At 41.3% G+C, this 20,447-nt stretch overlaps 1 protein-coding gene across 1 annotated transcript in view; it reads left to right on the top strand.

Moving 5' to 3' along the window:
* Nucleotides 1-20,447, top strand: part of LOC109918284 (hemicentin-1-like) — a 417,033-nt gene that overhangs the window by 372,822 nt on the left and 23,764 nt on the right. The window contains exons 82-91 of the mRNA XM_048613389.1: nucleotides 2,295-2,508; nucleotides 5,992-6,126; nucleotides 6,530-6,720; nucleotides 7,312-7,393; nucleotides 8,631-8,900; nucleotides 10,128-10,298; nucleotides 11,635-11,805; nucleotides 16,326-16,496; nucleotides 18,092-18,262; nucleotides 20,143-20,313. Coding sequence (XP_048469346.1) covers nucleotides 2,295-2,508; nucleotides 5,992-6,126; nucleotides 6,530-6,720; nucleotides 7,312-7,393; nucleotides 8,631-8,900; nucleotides 10,128-10,298; nucleotides 11,635-11,805; nucleotides 16,326-16,496; nucleotides 18,092-18,262; nucleotides 20,143-20,313 — 1,747 coding nt within the window. The remainder of the gene's footprint in view (nucleotides 1-2,294; nucleotides 2,509-5,991; nucleotides 6,127-6,529; nucleotides 6,721-7,311; nucleotides 7,394-8,630; nucleotides 8,901-10,127; nucleotides 10,299-11,634; nucleotides 11,806-16,325; nucleotides 16,497-18,091; nucleotides 18,263-20,142; nucleotides 20,314-20,447) is intronic.

The raw sequence follows: 20,447 nt of genomic DNA on the forward strand, positions 1-20,447 counted from the left end.
GGCCTGCTGTGTTCATCCAGCTGTGCAACTTGTTGTCTCGGATCCTCCAGCATCTGCAGATCCTACTATCTCTGATTCAATTTTAACCCTTTTTCACTTCCTGGTTAAGAGTTATTTTTCTTTTCTGTCCCACTTAATCTGCCTCCTTATACCAAAGTCTCGAAGGTGGGAAAATGCAGCCAACATGCCTGCTGCCCTAAATTTCGTCCCTTCCTTGAAAAGAAGACACCATCTTGTTGCCAAGGACAGTAATAGGTGCCATCCTGTGGGTGAGTTTGCCAGCCCTGTGCCAATCCTATCATGTTTAGAGTTGAAATATCAGGTAGTTAGGAATTGCTTCTTTCAGTTCAGCCATTGATTGTACTGAGACCAATGTACTAGCTTAAAACAAGCATATTTCACACGATTTGTTAGTATCAGTGGACCTCATGTTGTGTTACTGCAAGTCAGATGCCTTGTAGTTTAAAATGAATAGGAACATTATATCATTCACTTGTACTTAGGAAGCAGTGGGAAACAAGAAAGTGTTTCCTGTGCTTAAGAAGTTTCTCTGCAGATTGGAAATCTTGGGTTTTAAGGCTGTTTGCTGCCACTGCAACAGCAGAGGCACACCACTCATGCAGCCACAGACCCTGTGATGTCACTGCCAGTTGCCTGCATCAAAGAATAATGTTTTGAATGCCTGTTGTTTGCTGCCAGACTCCCAACGCCTGCCTCACTTGTTATGCAGCTCGCCACTCTGCTTATCTCCCACTTGCTGCCTTTCTTGCTGCACCTCTCTTTGCCCTGCTCCCAACTCTTGAAACTTCGCTGCCTCACTTGCTGCCCCACTCCCTGAACAAATCATTGAGCCAGGCAACATTACAGACAATGAATGAAGCAGAGAGCAGCATGGAGTTGGGAGGCAACATCAATGAATACACAATGATCATATCAATGATGCCAATTTTCTATTCGACTGAGTTGGCAGAAGGAAATGTTACTTAAATTTGATACTGAAACATACATGTGTGATATCTGAATGGACATGTTTCAAACATTTTATACTCTAGGTTTATATTGATGGGGTGAATGCCCAAGAGAGGCAGGTTAATACTGAGAAGTAGAACACCTCTAGCTTTGTTTGTGATTTGTAGGCACTTGTTTCTGAAATGCTCTTCAGCCTTGGTGAAGGTTAAGGTACAGCTCACAGTGATGGTGCATTGTCCACTACTTTCAACCCAAAAAGCATTTCCTTCTGATGATATACATTTGTAACATCGATAGTTTCAGTGCCAAACCTCACCAGCCCATGGATAGTGGAGAAGTAAAACTTCCTACACCCAACAATTTGCCTTAATCACAGTGTAGAGTGCATCTATTCAAATAGAGGAAAATTTCTATTTCTGGTGTCCACCAGCCAACTTACTCAGTATTGTGGTGTTAATCGCTCAAAACCAGATCTGTTGGCCAGACCAGGTTGTTCATATGCCTAACACCAGATTTATAGAATCATCGAATCCTACAGCTTGGAAACAGACCCTTCAGTCCAACGGGTCCATGACGACAAAGTTTCCCAAGCTAAACTAGTCCCACTTGCCTGCATTTGGCCCTCTAAACATTTCCTATTCATGTATCTATCCAAATGATTAAAGGGCATTTACTACGATTGCCTTCATTGATTAGATCTTGAGTATACAAATTGAGACATCATGTTGAAGTTGTAAAGGACATGTTGAGACCACTTTTGGAGTACTGTGTACAGTTCTGGTCGCCCTGCTATAAAAAGGTTGTTATCAAATTGGAGGGCATTACCATTAATTTCTACAGCAAACACTCTACTCTGAACCCAGTCATGGCAGAAGAGTTATACAAGCACAGCACAAAGCAGTCAAGTATCCCTGCTGATTAATGAGAGACTGCAGTTTGTACCAAGCAAAATCAAGAAGGTTTATGCAGAAAAGCAAGAAACTCATCAAGAGACTTAATTTGGAGCACACAGAGACAAAATCAAGGTATCAGAGAGAAAGTACAATTCTCCAGACAACCTGTCCATCTAACCCTTCATGCACCACTTGCCCCACCCATAGCAGAGTCTGCACATGATGCATTGGTCTTAACAACCATCTCAGAATCCATGGAACTGGAGTAGAAGTAAGTTATCTTCAATCTCCAGGGTTTGCTGAAGAACAGAAAAAGAAGAATTTCTATTTCCTACATTAACCCATTTAGCGCTTGTCAGTCCAGCATTGGGCAGTGCTATGCTGACATCAATTCAGCTGAGAATGATTAACCTCCTATCTTTATTCCCACAGCCAGAGGACGGCGGTGTCTACACCTGCACAGCAGTGAGTGCAGCTGGCAAGGCCAGCCATGATATCCGCCTGTCCGTAAGTGTTCAACCAGCATTCACAGAACTCCCTGCAGATGTGTCTCTCCACAAAGGGGAAAGGCTTTTGCTGACATGTGCTGCAAAGGGCCTTCCAATTCCATTCATCAGCTGGAGCTTCAATAACAAACCTGTGGCAGGTATGTAAATGAACATAGATGTCATCCTATGTCATTTCCTGGAATTTATATTTTGCGGAAGAACCAGCATCATAGAAATTTACAAATTATTTGCAATCTGTCATTTTACCAGTTTACTCTGATACTTTATGCAAGGCACTGACTGTTTGGTTACTGTACTTCCTCATTCAAATACCTATTCTTCACAAAAGCCAGTACAAAGTGCAATAAGCTATTTTATCACAGAAGTATCACAGGTGTCTAAGTCCTCTCCTCACCTCTAGGTAATGTTTCCCAGTAGCAGTTTCTGGAAAACTAGCAATAAGCAGAATCCTGCCCAATTTCTCTAATCTTGCCCAATGACTGACAAGACTCAATACATCCCCACTCTTCCAAACTGTTAACCAGCTGCTGAGAATCAATAACTCAACACAAACTGGGAATCCAGTGTGTAACATCTTTTAATCATTTGTTTGAAACATTAGCAAAATGGTGATCACATAATTGCATGATTTGAATGTGTCATCGTGGAAATGGTGGACAACTTGTCTGGATTTCCCCAAAATATGCAAAAAGAAGCCAAGCAAAGTCTTGATTTCAAAATTCTCATCCTTGTTTTCAAATCTCTCCAAGACCTTGATTGTCCTTGTCTTTTTAATCTCCACCAGCCCCACAACCCTTCAAGATCACTGTGCTGACCTGATTCCAGCCTCTGGTGCAGCCTTATTTTAACTATTCTACCATTGGAGGGCATGCCTTCAGTTACCATGGCACTCAGTTCTGGAATTTCCTTCCTACATCCCTCCTCTCTCCTTTAAATTGCTCCTTAAAACCTACCTCTTTGAACAAGTTGTGTTCATTTGATCCAATATATCTTTATGTGGCTGCGGTATCAACTTTTGTTTTACTGTGAACCATCTCACGATATTTGACATATTAAACGTGCTATATAAATATGTCATTGATGACTCCCCAGGGGCTGATCAGTGCCTGGGAAACTATTTCATTATAAATGCCTTTAAATGAGGAAAATTGGGGTGGGGTGGTGTGGGGTGGGGGAAAATAAAATGCCCATCCATAAACACACATTTACAGACAGGTATTTCTGGGCCAGTTACTAGATGCTAGAGTGTGGTTTAATCCCAGTACTGGCTGAGGTAGCTCTTAGGTGCTGTCTTCTTGTCAATAGCAATGTCATGACATATTGAACGGAATGGTTTTGCTTTGTACTTTCATGATCTCTTTTGTCTTTATCGCATTGCTGAATCATACACTACTGTCATTATTTGCTGTAGGTGAAAGTATGAATGGAGCAACATAAATCCAAAATAAATGCATTCTAAGACTCCAAAGAGATCTCATTATTGAAAAGTGGAACTTGTCTCTCTTTTTCTATTAAAACTCTGGTATTTATTTGAGACATGCCCTTTAGAATTGTTGGGTTAAAGATCTGGTTTAGGTCAATGGCATTTCTCTGTTCAGATTATATTAAACAGGTTCATTGATAACAAGACTATTGTATCCCGTGTATTATGGCATACAGGAGAATTACTTTTTCATACAGACCTGGGCATTCATCCTGCTGTGATAACAGTTAAAGGTGACAGACAAATGCATGCCAGATCCACCAACACAACTAGTCAGGTTTTGTTGTAGTTTCTGTGGCAGTTTGCTGACATAAACTATTAAGTGCAGCATTGGGACAAAAGGAGGAAGTTCAGCCTCTTGGTCCTGCTTCACTATTCAATCAAATCATTGCTGATCTGTGTGTCATCTCATTTCCTAAACTTTTATCCATATACCCTGAAAGACTTACTTAACAAAACTCATCAATCTGAGTGAAAGCTTCAATTGTCCCACCATCCATTATGGCTTCTACCATTAGTATATGGAAGTGGAGACAGTGAGTGATTTCAGAAGGAAATTGGAAAGGTGCTTGAGAGAAATAAACTTACAGGACTATTAGCATGAGGAAATGGCACTGATTGAATTCATGCCAGGTCTCTGTACTGTAATCCAATGAGCTGAATTACCTCCTGCATTATTATGACTCTATAAAATACGTTCTGATATCCCTCATTTTACTATCTTAAAAGATCACTGCTTCCACCTCAGATGCTCGTAAGTAACAATACAAGATGCATTGGGGAACTCATGAAGATTTCTTCAACATCACCTTCCAAAGTTGCGACTTCTATCACCTAAAAGCACAAGGGGCACAGATCATTGGGAACACCACCATTTGCAAATTCCCCTCTAAGCCACATACATTCTTGATGTGTAACTGTATTCTTGTTCTGTCATTGTCACAGGATCAATCCTAGAACTCCTTCCTAACAACACTGCGGGTGTACCAACACCACATTGCAACAGAATCAAGAAAATGGGTCATCGTCACCTACTTGAGGGCAATTACGGAGGGACAACAATTGCTGGCCTTAGCCAGTGATGTTCATATTCAGCAATGACAATTATTATAGCAATACTAAGCAACATGTTTGAGAAACGGTATCAGGAGTAAGCCATACTCAAACTTGCTCTATCTTTCAATAAGATCGTAGCTGATCATCTATTTCAGTTGTATTTTGGCACCATATCACCATACCCAGCCCCATTCCCTTTGTATCCAATAAAATTAACTCTCCCAAACAGAATGACTTTAGTTCTAAGTTTGTGTTCATTCACAGTTTGGGTGGCATGGTGGCTCAGTGGTTAGCACTGCTGCCTCACAGTGCCAGGGACCCAGGTTCAATTCCACCCTCAGGCAACTGTCTGTGTGGAGTTTGCACATTCTCCCCATGTCTGTATGGGTTTCCTCAGGGTGCTCTGGTTTCCTCCCACAGCCCTAAGATGTGCAGCTTAGGTGGATTGGCCATGCTAAATTGCCCATAGTGTTCAGGGATGTATAGATTAGGTGGGTCATAGTGGGATGGGTCTGGGTGGAATGCTTTGAGGTTTGGTGTGGATTTGTTGGGCCAAAGGGCCTGTTTCCACACCGAAGGGATTCTATTCACGCTTGATTTGGTTTCCCTGTATCTACCCTATCATATTCACCCCTTAATCCTTTATTAGCCAAGGAAACAAAGGCAAGTTTATACAACCTGTTTTAACATCCTAAGCCCTAAGATCATTCTGAATCTGCACCATATTCGCTCAAAAGCCAATATATCCTTCCCGAGGTTTGGCCACAGAACTGAATGCAGTGCTGCAAATGGGTCAAACCTGGTTCATGCAAAGGTTTTATAGCACTGATTTTTCTTTCTGACAAGCTGAGATTCTGAATATCAGTTATGCATTTGTGTTGATGTGGGGACAGAGAACAGAGTTTGGAATGAATGAGGCAATTCATATTCAAGGGAGAGTAAATTCATATGTCAAAACTTTCACAGTAAAATTAGGTAAATGGTCTTGCTTTTTTTCTATGTTGGACTAAGTGGTGCCATTTACCCACCTGCTGTATCAATCAGGCATTTTTACCCTAGTTGACTCTGTTTTGTTATTCAGTGAAAGATTCTGGGAAAGATGGTCAGAGTGAGCTGATAATAGAAAAGGTAACCAAAGAACATTCCGGTACTTATGTGTGCACAGCAGAAAGTGATGTAGGAATGATCAAGGCAATTGGATTTGTCTATGTGAAAGGTAAGACCTCCATTAGCTGACTAGTGAACACTTTCTAGTAACATTTTGGGAACAGTAATAACTTTCTACCAATCATGGAACAAAAGCAACTTCTTTAAACTGTTTTAAGCCAATGTTCGTTTTCTAATTATAGGAATAAAGATAATTTTTCTTGATAAATTGTACAGAGTGATCATCTATTTACATGTGGGGAAAAGTCTCTGTGTTAAATAAGATTCTGAGGAAACATATTAAGCCTTGGGATTTTAATGTACTCCAGGAGTAGCAATGGAGTGTCAATGCTCATGTCCCAATTGATAAAGACCATGTAGAGTTTGCCAAATTTTGAAAGGAATGAGGATAGCAAAAGAAGGTTTTTTTAGATGGCCTCTGTGTAGCTGCTGATAATCTGTTCCATTTTCAGAGGCACCAGTTCTCCAAGGAGGGGTCACTGCTTACCTGATGGAGCCCCTGGGAGGGAATGTTGTTTTGAACTGTGATGCCCATGGAGATCCAGCACCATCAATAAACTGGAATAAAAATGGCAGACCACTCACTGTTAGTAATCGTATTCGACAAATGAATAATGGTTCCTTGGCCATCTATGGGACAGTGGTGAGTTGCACTTCACCATTGAGCAGCTAACCATGACGTAGACTGTATTAGAGCAAGCTTTAATATTTCTATCCAGCTCATTCTTCTTAACTCTTGGTTTCATCCTGTATTTTCTCCTGTTGACTTGTCCTTATGTGTTTTTGTTGTCCACTTGACTCTGTCTCCTGTCTCTGTCTCTCTTCTCTTCCCTTCCCTTCCCTTCTCATCCCTCTTTTTATCTCACCTCCTCATCTCATTTTCTCTGTCTTCTCTGTCTTCTCACTTGTCTGTCTTCTTTCTGTCTCTCCATTTTGTGCCTTTCTCTTTCCCTAACTCTCTATGGCTCCAAGCTTCTTGTTTCCTCACAGTCTTATAGGTGCATGGTTTATCCATCAGCCTTGGCTGCTACATAAATTTCTTGATTGTCGAGAGACTGGGATGGCTGCTTCCTCACAGGTGCAGCATATGTCATCTACAGCCCTCAAGACACACATGATAGAAAGTTTCCTTTCCAGTTCCACAAACATCAGACCAGTCTTACCACCTTTAACTTTAATGATCGAGATTGGTTACCATTTTCTTTTGCTAAAGCGTATCCTGACTTTCTGATAGAATGAAGATGCCGGAGATTACAAGTGTGTTGCTGAAAATGAAGCTGGAGTAGTGGAACGGAAAGTCACTCTAATGCTGCAGAGTAAGTACAATTGAGGTGGTGCTGGACACACCAGGCTGAAATGCTGATCAATTATTGCCTTCTTTGCATCAGTAATTCTTGGGTTATTTTAACTGCTAATATTGATCACATCAGTTTATTGAACAATACACAGAAAGAAAGAGTTGCATTTCTCTAGCGTATTACACAAACTCGAGAAATTCTAAGATGTTTTATAACCAATTAAATACTTCCTCATCTGAGTAGGGCCTGTCCTTAGAGGATGGCTTCTTTAATATGTTTAGGGTGGAAGCTAGAGAATTGTAGCATTGTGTGGTTATCCAGCAGCTTGCAGTCGAGTGAGGTACTGATGGAGATGTATGTGTCTAAGAATGAGAGTGATTCTGAAGAGTAGTCCATGGTAAGTGATGGTAGGATGAAACATGTTGATATCGTTATGTAGTTGTTTAAATGAGGAGGAATGCGACGGACACCTGAAGGTTTAGAAAGATGCCCTCGTAAGAACGGGATACGATGCTCAACTCATAAATCGCCAGTTCCGACATGCCATAGTGAAAAAACCGCAACAAAGGAAGTGGGGATGTTGTAGGGTACCTTTTCTACAGCCCAGTGGTCTCAATGTGGACTTTACGAGCTTGAAAATCTCCCCACCCCCGACCTCGTCCCAAGACCAGCACTCACCTCGTCCCCGCCTCCTTGACCTGTCCATCTTCTCTCCCACCTTTCCGTTCCTCCCACATCAATGACCAACCCCCACTCCCACTTCCTGCCTACACTCACCTCTACTAGCTTCATCCCCGCCTCCTTGACCTGTCCGTCTTCCCTCCCACCTACCCGCCCCTCCCTCCTCACTGACCGACCCCCATCCCAACTCCCTACCTATACTCACTTTTACTAGCTTCATCTTGACCTCCTTGACCTGTCCGTTTTCTCTCCACCTATCTGCTCCACTATCCAGCTTCTGTCATCGCCTCCCCCTCTCTGTATTTATTTCAGACCCCTCTTCCCCTCCCCCATTTCTGAAGAAGAGTCCAGACCTGAAACGTCAGCTTTCCTGCTCCTCTGATGCTGCCTGGCCTGCTGTGTTCATCCAGCTCCACACCTGGTTATCTCAGACTCCAGCATCAGCAGTTCCTACTATCTCTGTCATCTGACATGCCTGGTTCATTGTATGCCTCAATTTACATTGAGGTTCTGTTGAATAGTTCCACTGATTATCAACCCAACTTGAATAACAAATTTGTTTTCCTCTCTGCAGGTGCACCTGTGTTCACCGTGGAACCTTTGGATACAGTTGTCAGTGTAGGGGACAGGGTCTTATTGCATTGCCAGGCAGCAGGTGAGCCCGCACCCACGGTAGAGTGGACCAAAAATGGACATCCAATCAGAGAGAATGGGCGCCTGGTTGTGTTACAGAATTCCACTCTGCAAATCCTCTCTGCTGTGAAGAAAGATACAGGAGAATACAAATGTGTAGCTCAGAATCTCATGGGATCTTCCTTTGTAGGAATAACTCTAACTGTGCAAGGTAGGTAAAGTCAATATCTTTAAGACTATTTTTATCTTGAGGGATTGTTGTACAGGGTACAAGACTTGGGAATTGACCATTTTTCAGCCTATAACATTGACTTGCACTGACTTTAAAAAGGAAAATTTAAATGGTCCATCATTAAATCGTTGGGCCAAATAACCTTCTTCTGTACTATAGATTGTAAAGATTTGGTAGGGATTGAAAGATAACTACAGATCAAGATGTTTGTGTATGCTGTGGAATATCATGATCCCTGTGCTGTTCAGGAAGAAGAATGGCAGTAGGTTTAGATAAATCTTGAAAGCATTGTTTCATAACTCAACCAAAGGGTTGCACCTGTGACAGTGCAGTATTCACTTAGCATTGCAATAATATGTAAACCCGAATCATGTGCTGAAGACTTGCATTAAGGTTTAGAACTCACCATCTTCTACTATGGGAGCAAAAGGCACAACTAAGGCAGACTGACCATTTGGAGTTGTTGAGAAGAAAGTAACTTTAACGGCCATGCATTTTTCCAATTGAATGTGAGAACAGATAATATTCATTCATCATTTTTATAAATGCAAAACCACAAACTATCTATTTTATGCAAAGGAATAAATTCTCAAATTATTAAAAGTTGAAATGCAAATTGACAAGCCAATAAGAATACAAGAAATGCGTTGGGATTCACTTCCAGAGGAATATTATTGAAAAGCAGAGAATATATGTTACATTTGCAACAAACCTTTTTCATCCATACCTGGACAGTTCTGGCCTTTGTATTAAAAAAAGAGGCGCTGGAGATGGTGAAAAAATGGGGTCACAAAGATGATACCAGATCTGAGAGGTTATGACAATCAGGAAAGACTGTGCAGGCTAGGGTTCTACCCTTTAGAAAGGCGAGTGTAGAAGAGTGGCCTTTTAGAGGTCTTTATATCAGCGGTTTTATAAAGATGGTTCCACTTTGTTGGGGATTCAAAGATGAGAACCCACATGTACGCTATCCGAAAACCAGGAGCTCAGCATCAAGGCTGTGTCAGATTTTGGATTTTGCTGGATTTTGAATCAGGCACTTTGAGTCATGAGAGTATGGGATAGTCTGGGTCAGGTAAACAAAAGAAAAGTTAAAATGAAAAGAACAGGCCCAGGTTTTTCTTTGCTATCCATCACATGAATGCAAGTGTGATCTGGTCCCATTAAGAGGCTTCCTTTGATTGTAATCTGTTACGCTTTTCACAGTGCATGGTGGATTTTCAGAATGGCTGGACTGGGGCCCCTGCAGTGCTACCTGTGGCCAAGGAATCAAAGAGCGAATCCGTTTGTGCAACAATCCTTTACCAGCCAATGGAGGAAGATCATGTCATGGCTGGGATGTAGAATCAAGGCAATGCAATGCAAAGCCTTGTCCAGGTAAGTATGTAAAATCTTCTCATTATTTCATCATAACCCATTTGCCAAGTTGGTAAAGAAAGAAAAACTTGCACCTGTACACTGCATGTCACTTTACGACTAATGGTGTACTTTTAGAAAATTAGAAAATAGGAACAGGAATAGGATATTTGATGCTTTGATCCTGACTCACCGTTCAGTATGACCTTGACCAATCATCCTACTCAATCCCCGGTTTCCACTTTCTCTCCAAAGGCTTTGATCCAGCCCTTAGAACTATACCCATTTCATTCTTGAAAACATTCACTGTTTTGGCCTCAGCTGCTTTCTGTGGCAGAGAATTCCACAGGCTCACCACTCTCTGGGTAAAGAAATGTCTCCTCATCTCAGTCCTAACAGTGATAAATGCCAAAATTGTGGGAGGGAGTTAGGGACCTAGTGTTGGTGAGACTATGGGACAGGGCAGAGAATTATCCAGAGAGGTGGGATTTTGTCCAGAGTTGGGGTGGGAAGGTATCGAGAGCATTACTGGGGAAGAAGTCACTGTCCAGAACATGTAAGAGGTGGATGAAGTGTGTGGGAGGTAGGGGTTCTGTCTAATCATGTAGGCTGACCAGGGTGGAGGGCAGGAAATGCTTCCACTGGGAGCAGGCATTTAGGGGGAATGGCAGAGCCACAGTGTGTGTACTGCACGTGTATCAATTCAAGATCTGAAAACAATAAAAGGAAGCACTGAAATCAAAGATTTGGCAGTGCACAACTCAGGACATGGAACAAGTGCTCCAAATAAGAGACAGTCCTGTAAAGTCCCTGGAGGTTGATCACTTGTCATCTGTATTTAAAAATAGCAACAGAGTTGGTTGAGAAATTTCAGAAAACTGTTTCACTGCATCAACAACTGGCCAAAGCCTATGCTTTCATCATAGTGGGTAACAATTGCATTCAGGATTTCCAATCTAAATGTTTACATAGGCAGTTTAAACATTAAAAATGAGCATGAAAGCATGACCAATGCTCATGTGACACTAGCAAGTCATAGATGCATAAAATATTTAATATTAAATGAATTTATTTCATAGCTCAGTCACTATACTACCTAATGTCCCTCCTTCATGCTTATACCTGATCAGTATTTGTCAGCAGTTATTCGATTCAGAGTCTCTTGCTCAGTTTTTTCTCGCCTGTAGCCATTGCTAATTGCGGCCAACCTGAGTGAAATTTTATTAGTTCAGTCCAAGTCCAGCATTGAGTCCGGGACCATTTCTGGTTTGATCAGCTCAGTATGCAACTAGCAAAGCAACCAGCAAACCAAAGTGCTGCCAGTAGTTTCTAATCAAAAGTGTCTGTTCTTTCTTAGTTCATGGACAGTGGTCCCACTGGGGTGCATGGGAGGGATGCTCCCAAAGCTGTGGACAGGGAAACCAGACCCGTAGGCGAAGCTGCAGTGACCCACCCACACAGCATGGAGGTCGGTCATGTGAGGGGAAGGCGACTGAGGTGAAAAAATGCATCTTTGTTCCATGTCCAGGTGGGAAAAATCAGACCAGTCCTTCTAGCTAATAAAGGTTGTGTTCAATCAATCTTTGAGAACCTTGCTCATCAAGTTATCAGATTAAAACATGCAAACCTCATAGCCAGACATATTCCAACTTGCTTCACACTGATGTTCCATTATTGTATATTACAGTTACTGAGTATGTGACTCACTTTACCAATCTCCAAATTCTTGAGGGAATTCCTCTATCCTGAGTACACAGACTTTTGTACATTTTCAGCAGGTTTAATGTGAAAATATCACAGGAAAGGGGGAAGAAATTTGCTGGTTGGATCACTTTCCCCAATCTATTTAACAAAGCGCTGTTGAAATTCACTCAAGCACTTGGAATATTGTGTTCAGTTCTGGTCACCTCATTATAGGAAGGATGTGGAAGCGTTAGAGAGGGTGCAGAGGAGGATTACCCGGATGCTGCCTGGACTGGAGGGCAGGTCTTATGAGGAAAGGTTGAGGGAGCTAGGGCTTTTTTCATTGGAGCGAAGAAGGATGAGAGGTGACTTGATAGAGGTGTACAAGATGATGAGAGGCGTAGATAGAGTGGATAGTCAGAGACTTTTTCCCAGGGTGGAAATGACTATTACGAGGGGGCATAATTTTAAGGTGATTGGAGGAAGATATAGGGGAGATGCCAGAGGTAGGTTCTTTGCAGAGTGGTGGGCGTGTGGCATGCACTGCTGGCAGTGGTAGTGGAATCATATACTTTAGAGACTTCTAAGTGACTCTTGAATAGGCACATGGAGGATAGTAAAATGTAGGGTATGCAGGGTAGTTTGATCTTAGTAGGATAATAGGTCGGCGCAACATCGTGGACCGAAAGGCCTGTACTGTGCTGTACTGTTCTATGTCCTGTGTTCACAACAGGTGCTGTTATCTCATGAATCAGGATAGATCACAACTAAAACTGTGGGTATGTTGGGTTTAAATTGAGGTAAAAATTGCCATAGTCTAACCAGACCAGAGAGAGAAATTGTAGTAATAGTTTAACCTGAGGGCCACCTTACCTCAGGCAAGAGGAAAAAGTTGAAAAGGAGAGTCCTTCACGGCAACCTTTGCTGGTACGGGAATTGAGCCCACATCTTAGCACATGAGTTACATAACAAAATTTTTAATTGTGACAAGTAGTGAACACTTATCTAGGTCAGACAAGCCAGTTGGCACATGCAAACAACACTTCCTTCTTCATTCTCTTTTCTTCTTGGTGTCTCATGTCTCCTCATCATAAACTACTTAAGAGAAAAATTCTACTCTTAAGAGTTCTCCTCCATGGCCTAACTGCACTGAAACCTTCCAAAGTTTCATACTTCATCACTCTTTTTAGGCTGGACTTGAGTGTCAACAGAATCTTTTTGTGCTGTAAAGTCTTCCCTCAATGTAAAGTGCCTGATGCTACAGTGTGTTCTTTATGTGACCCACAGAATAAAAGGCCAACCATGACTCTCTAGAACTTATAAATGTACCTTCTGCACTCGATGAACTAAGCTTTTACATCATTTCTTATCTCATCCCATTTTGTTCCCCACAATCAATTCTATAATTCCCTTGAACACCTTCCTCAGCCTTCAAGCTTACTCGCAGAGGCCTACTTGGCTCTATTATCTTGTTAGTATTTTCAATCAACCTGTTCAGACACATTATGATACACTTCTAGTGCAGGTGAGACTTGAACCTGGACTCCCCGGCCCAGTGGTAGACACTACTACTGAATCAAAAGAGCCTCTCCCTTTTCTTGTAGAGAGTCATTTATGCCCGGATTATTTCAAAAGGCCTGTTAATAAATTGTCAATAATGGCTATTCAGTCGAACCATTCTAATTCCATATCACATTATTGAAGTATAGTGTTATCTAAGAAAGTAGATTCTATTCTACCTCCATACAGTAATTAACTTTCACATTTTTGCAAACATACCTATTGAAGTAACTAAGAGTTACAGTCTCTATTTCAAACGCCCAATAACATGAATACATGTGTACCTGTCCCTCTGGTTTTGGTCTTACCTTTCTGCCTATGGTTAACCATCTTTCTCAGCAGAACTGAACTCAGAAATTCAACAGGTTACAAACTGTGACATAATTCTGTGCTTGGCTGCACAACGTTCTATATCTATGCACAATCCTCTCTCTCCCTTTCTCCACCTGTTTCTCTTCACTCTCCAAATTGCCCATCAAGTCAAGAGAAAGACACAACAGACTGTTAAGAAAGAATTAAAGCCCATGGGATCCAAGCATGGCCATTTAGATCCAAAAATTGGCTCTGTGACAGGAAGCAAAAGGTAATGTCAACAAATGTCTTAGCAAATGGAAAGCAAATTCCAGTGGTGTTCCACAGGGCTATTTTGAGTCACTTGCTGTTTGTGATATGTATTAAAGAATTGGATTTAAATGGAGGCATAATTGGGAAATTTGAAGATGACACAAAAATTGCCTGGATAGCCGATAATGAAGAGGATCGTTGTTGATGACAGGAAAATATCAATAGTTTGGTTGCGTGGGCAGAAAAGTGGCAAATGAAATCCAATCAGGAAAAGTGTAAGGTTCTGCATTTGAACGGGACAAACCAAGCAGGGGAATACACAATAAACAGGAGAGTATTGAGAAGGATAGAAGTTGATGCTCTTTGGAGAGTTGGTACAGCCTCGATGGGCTAACGGCCTCTATGTCTCTGTAGGGTCTGTATAAGACTATGAGATGCTATGAAAAGTTAGAGATCTTGAAGTGCACGATAAATGATATGGGTGTTCTCCTTCATTGGGTGAGGTATTGAATACAAGAGCAGGGATGTAATGCTGGAGTGATATAAGACACCCAATTAGGCCACAGCTAGAGTTTGTGGACAGTTCTGGTCACTACATTGCAGGAAGGGCATATTGCTCTGAGGAAATACAATTTAAATTAAACCAAATCAAACTAAATTATACCAAATTAAAAAGTGATAGACCCTTAAAGGAACACTAACAAAAATTAAGAGTCCAAGCAAAACTTAGCAAATTCAAATTCTATTGTTGTTATGGCCAGAGCTAATGCAGTCTAGACCCTGTGCTATCCACCAGTCATGGAAGGCTTCAAGTGTACCAATGGAGACAGCATGCTGTCTCTCAAGGTAAAGGTGTAACTGCAAAAGAGTGACTAGCAGTTGGGTATGATGACCCCTTCCATGGCCAGATGTGCAGGATCTGTTAATGGCTACCTTGATCAAGCCCCTGATCAGAGCCTTCAGTTTGCCTTCCCTGCCTCTATAGTGAGTGCCAAAGATCAGAAACATGGAGCTGAAGTGCAAACAAAATAAATTAGCAGTCCCTTTAAATAATGGAGGAATGGCTACAATCTGATGCAACCAGTGTATACGTGGAACATAGACTTCCCAAGGCTACAGTAAATGGAAATCTGTGAACCACCTTAACCTCCTATAGCACAAGAATGCTACATGCAACATCCTCCATGTCAAAATCCCAATGATAAAAGGGTGGACTCCAATGGTGAGAGCCCTTCTCTTGGTGCCCCTAAATGGCAATCTTTCTTTATAACTATTTCTTTGTATCAATTTTTTTGAATATATAATGACACACCCCTATGTCTATCACATTTTAAGGTATGATTTGAATCCAGACTTTCTGGTCTCAGGATTGGGACACTACCACTGTGCCACAATATCCCCTTTTCATAGATTTTGAATTCATTGCCTTAAGAAATTGGCCATCAATGTGGTCATCAAGGATAGTAAGAAACATAGTTGGCCAAATTCAAACCTTTTGGGAAGGCCTGTGTAGATTTTTAGTCCATCGCCTTAACCACTCGGCCAGGTTGCAGGGCAAGTTTTCTTATTACTAATTAAATAATGCCATTCACTTGTCTTAATGATATAACTGACATACTATAATACTTGCACTGACACCATTCCATTTTACTGAAGAACATTTTTAACATTACTAATAAACCTGTTCAGATTTGCTATCACACATCTCTAGAGTGGATGCGACTAGAACCGTGTCCTTCTGGTCTAGAGGTAGGGGCAGTACCACTACAGCAAAAGAGCCCCCAAGTTCTCCATTTATTTTCTTTTGTACCCAGTAGTGATCTTACACAAAACTGAACATTTTTCCCATCACCCAATCACCCATTTTTTTCATGTATTAACTACAACCAGTAAAGTTTCCAGTTGAATAATTCAAGTTTTTCTTTTATAAAGCTGTTCCATTAGGCCCCAGTTTCTGTCAATTAGTTTCATCCCAATCAAATCAATTACAGGTGACACAGTGGTAATGTCCCTGCCTCTGAGCTGGGTGATCTAGGTTCAAGTCCTACCTGTTCCACTGATTTGTTATCACGTCTCTGAGTAGGTTGGTTAGTAAAATTTTTAAATCAATTCCAGAAATAATGAGGTTTGAAACTCAACTTCAATTATAATTCTAGTTGATAGAACAATCTGGTGTCTTGAAAGATTGTGAGCGGTGTTTGAAGTGCAGAAACGACTTTGGTGATTGTGTCTTCCCAACAGTGGATGGACAGTGGACGGTTTGGAACAGCTGGTCTCACTGCTCAGCGTCCTGTGGGGGAGGGATCCACCAGCGGACCCGGTCGTGTTTTGATCCACCGCCTCAGTATGGTGGCCGACTGTGTGAAGGAAGTGATGTTGATGTAGTACTGTGCAACAATGAACCGTGCCCAGGTAAGAGCAAGCCAATCAGTTAAAGCGTGTGGAGCTCGCTATTCTGTGATGATAAATTAAAGAGGAAATTCAGGAGGATCTTCTTTACATAGGTGGTTATGAGAATGTGAACTCAACACCATAGAAAGTAGGTGAGGTAAATAGCATGAATGCATTCAATGAGAAACAGGATGGAGAAGGAATAATTAATCACAGAAAGCTAGGAAATGATAGGGTGTTGAACAGATATATTGTGTCTGTCTTCACTGTAGAAGACTTGCAAACTTCAAAAGACACTTGTAAATCAAGAACTGCTTCAGCAGTTCTTCTGATTTTTTTTTACTTGTAAATCAAGTACCGGAGCGTGGAAATTAAAAAGTGCTAGGAAAACTATTCAACCTAAAGGCTGACAAGTTTCCAGGTCCAGATGATCTGCATTCTGGATCTTAAAAGAAACAATTGCAGAGTTAGTAGAGACAATGGTTATACCATCCAAGTTCCTTAGTTTTGAGGGAGCCTGGATAATGGAAATATAATTTCCTTTTGTAGGTGAGACAAGAACTAGGGGATATGATTTAAGAATAACATGGAGATGAGAATTATTTTCTGTTAGCAGGTTGTTAATCTTTGGAACTCTTTTCCCCAGAAATCAGTGAAGGCTAAGTCATTGGGTTTATTTAATGTAGAGTTCAATAAATTTTTGATAGACCAGAGAGCTGAGGGTTATGAAAGAAGACAGGAAAGTGGGGCTGAGGCCACAACCATATCAGTCAGGATTTTATTGAAAGGCAGAGCAGGTTGGAGGGCTGTATGGTCAAAGCCTGCTTCTAAGCCCCATATTTCAATGAAGGGAAAAAAGGGTTATGCTGATAGAATTAGGCGAAGAAGGATTGGAGGATGCTTAAGTAAAACGTAAATTGATTGAGCCAGATGGCTGATTTTTTGTGCCATATATATTACATAAATTAGCCTGAAATATTTGAAGTGTTTCAGACTAGGCAGAAAATATAGGGTAGACAATGGGGCACAGTATTCAGAACATTTGTGTGCTATAGGGCAGCACAAACTCAGTAGCAGTCATTGACCATGCCAGTGGTGAATTCCTAATCTCAGCCATGCTGCCATCTAAAGGCACTGGTTTGAGGTCAACCCTTTCTACAGTGAAATACTGAATTGAATGTCAAGTCTCTTGTGACAGTCTGAGTGGCCAGCTATGATACAGGCTTATTCAAAACTTGGAAAGGCCTCAGCAACATCTCCCCTTTACATTCGAAAAGAAAATCATTTACATTTGTTTAGCACCTTTTGCCATATATTCCAAGCACTTACTTTTGACACGGGAAATTTACATCAGAAAACTCTCACAGACAGAAATGCGATAATGACCTGATAGTCTTCATGAGAAAGTGTGATTGTGGGAGAAGATGAATCGAATCTGGTCAGGAGAGTTGACAGTGAATAAGGCGATATTTTGATTTGGAAATAATAAGAACTGCCGATGCTGGAGTCAGAGATAACACAGTGTGGGGCTGGACGAACACAGCAGGCCAGGCAGCATCAAAGGAGCAGGAAGGTTGACCTGCTTCCGCTGAGTGAAATCTGTTTCTTGTTTGCAGTGAATGGGAACTGGGGCTCCTGGAGCTCCTGGAATCCATGCAGTCAGACCTGCGGCGGCGGACAAAGCAAGCGTTACCGATCATGTAGCAACCCAGCCCCTGCCAATGGTGGCAATGTTTGCTCAGGGGCAAATGTGCAGATGCAGCGCTGTGGTATAGACATGTGCCCTGGTAAGTTTAAACTGAGAGCTGGCCAGTAGGGTGAGAAGGTGGAAAGGGGGAAAGCGGGTGCTGTCATACTTCACACAACCAGACAATGTTGCACAATGAGCAATTTTCAAACAATGGGCTAAGGCAGCAAAGTTAAAGTACCAGCTTCTAGCCCTGAGTCTTAAAGAATAGAGCACTCCTATGTTAGCTCATGATTCTGTAATCAACCTCAGTGATCACTTGCCCACACTCTTAAACAGAGAAAGAAAAAAACGAACCTGACAAATGGGGATTGCTGCTCACTGACAACTGCTAGAATACGTGCCTGTGATATGATATTATTTTAGTTTGGGTTATGATGAACTAAGAAGTGGCTGTTCATGCCAATTCTGAACAGTTAGATAATTCCACCATCTGCTGTCCAAGTGCAACAATTACAACATGAAACAAACCCAATTAAAACAGGCAAGAATATTCCCTGTCAAAATCTGTTTCTATTTTTATCATAATGTGATGTAGGATGTGTGATTTTTATATATTTTAATAATTATTTTTGAGTTTGAATTTGAACTGACGGTATATTACTTTTCTGTGTGTCTCAAGGGTTTAATGAGTAACATGTAAGTATTCCTATAGCTGTGGAGATTTCTTTCAAAACACAGTATGTGAGAAAAACTTCCTTGAGAGTAATGGGTTTTCGCTTAGGCTCCAGCTTGAAAGGTCAAGAGTTGATTTTTTTTCTTTTTGATTCGGGGAAACAGCCATAGCTGGGAGAAGAAAATAGGGTTGCTTCAGTCTTGGGAGTTCTGCAGGTTTCTTAACTGTAGCTGAGTGTGGAAAGCAGTTGCTCCTGAAAAAAGAAGGTAGTTCAGAATTTTCAAAATAGGTTGTTTCAGTGGAAGGAATTTAGTACAAGTTCCACACTGGAAGCGTTTGATTAAAACTTAAAGGAGTTACGTGAAGCTGAGGAAGTATATACTCAGTTATATGACAAATCAAAGAAAAAGCTGTCAGATTCACATGACTGGGAATGGAAGCCACAGTTAAGTCAAACCCTATGAAGCATACAGAGTGTGAGTAGTGTAAAGAGTGCTTTTGGGATTAATGGGATTATATTTTTTGAAATATTTTGAAATCTTTAAATCTATGTTATATGAAAATAGTTTGGTTTATTCTATTTTATCTTCATTTCTCTTGTGTAATAAACTTTTGTTTTAATGTTAAAACCAAAGCTGCATCATTGCATGCTTTTGTTTCAGTAAGAGAGCACCTCGTCAAAACAAAAAGGAATACCAAATATGATCTATCAAGCTCGACTTAAGTCTGGAATCTGATTTGTCCAGCCCACTCCTGTAGACAGTCTTTATGTCAGCCTCCTTACTTTCCCTGGCAATGTTCTCCTGATCATTTGCTGAGACCATATCTTTGTGCTGTAACAAAATTTGGGTCTAAAATTAGGCTTCTCTTCCAAAAGATAGCAAGACATGTGGTGCTGAATGCATTGTTATTCAAACTGTGATTAAATCTTCAAAAAGGAGATTTAAAACTTCCAATGCTGCTCCCTGACACACTCACAGCTGTGTCACTTCCTCCAACACATATTCTGCTGTAACAATTTCCTCCTGATGCTCTCATATTTGGACCCCTGTATTTTAATGAATGCAACTTTGATTTGAAGCTGATCTGCTGCATATGAATCACTACCTGTTTACTGCAATGGTAGAATGCATCTGAGCATTAACATTACTAAATGACAACATCCTCTATGTCACAACATGTAAACCAAGTTCTTGAAAATGGGTTGCAATTATACCTGGTACCTTGAAACTATTTTAACTTGTGGCATTAAATCGTTGTTGATTAAATGTTCAAACAGGCTGTTTGAATGTTCTTTATGGCAGTGAACGGTGGTTGGAGCCCATGGCAACCGTGGAGCGAATGTTCAGCTTCTTGTGGAGGAGGGAAGCAGTTGAGAAAACGACAGTGCAACAGTCCTCCCCCAAACAGCAATGGAAGAGGCTGCCCTGGAGAGAGCTTCCAAACAGCCAGCTGCAGCTACCACCCATGTCCAGGTGAAAAGGCTACCATTGGTAGTGAAACAAAACTCTATTTAAAGATTGGCTGGTCCAGTGGGTCAGTACTCCAAGCTTTCAGTGGACTTGGATTCAAATCCTATGTGTTAATGTCCTTCCTCTTTTCACTGGCA

The sequence above is a fragment of the Rhincodon typus genome, chromosome 28, assembly GCF_021869965.1.
Source record: "Rhincodon typus isolate 14 chromosome 28, sRhiTyp1.1, whole genome shotgun sequence".
Lineage (NCBI taxonomy): Eukaryota > Metazoa > Chordata > Chondrichthyes > Orectolobiformes > Rhincodontidae > Rhincodon > Rhincodon typus.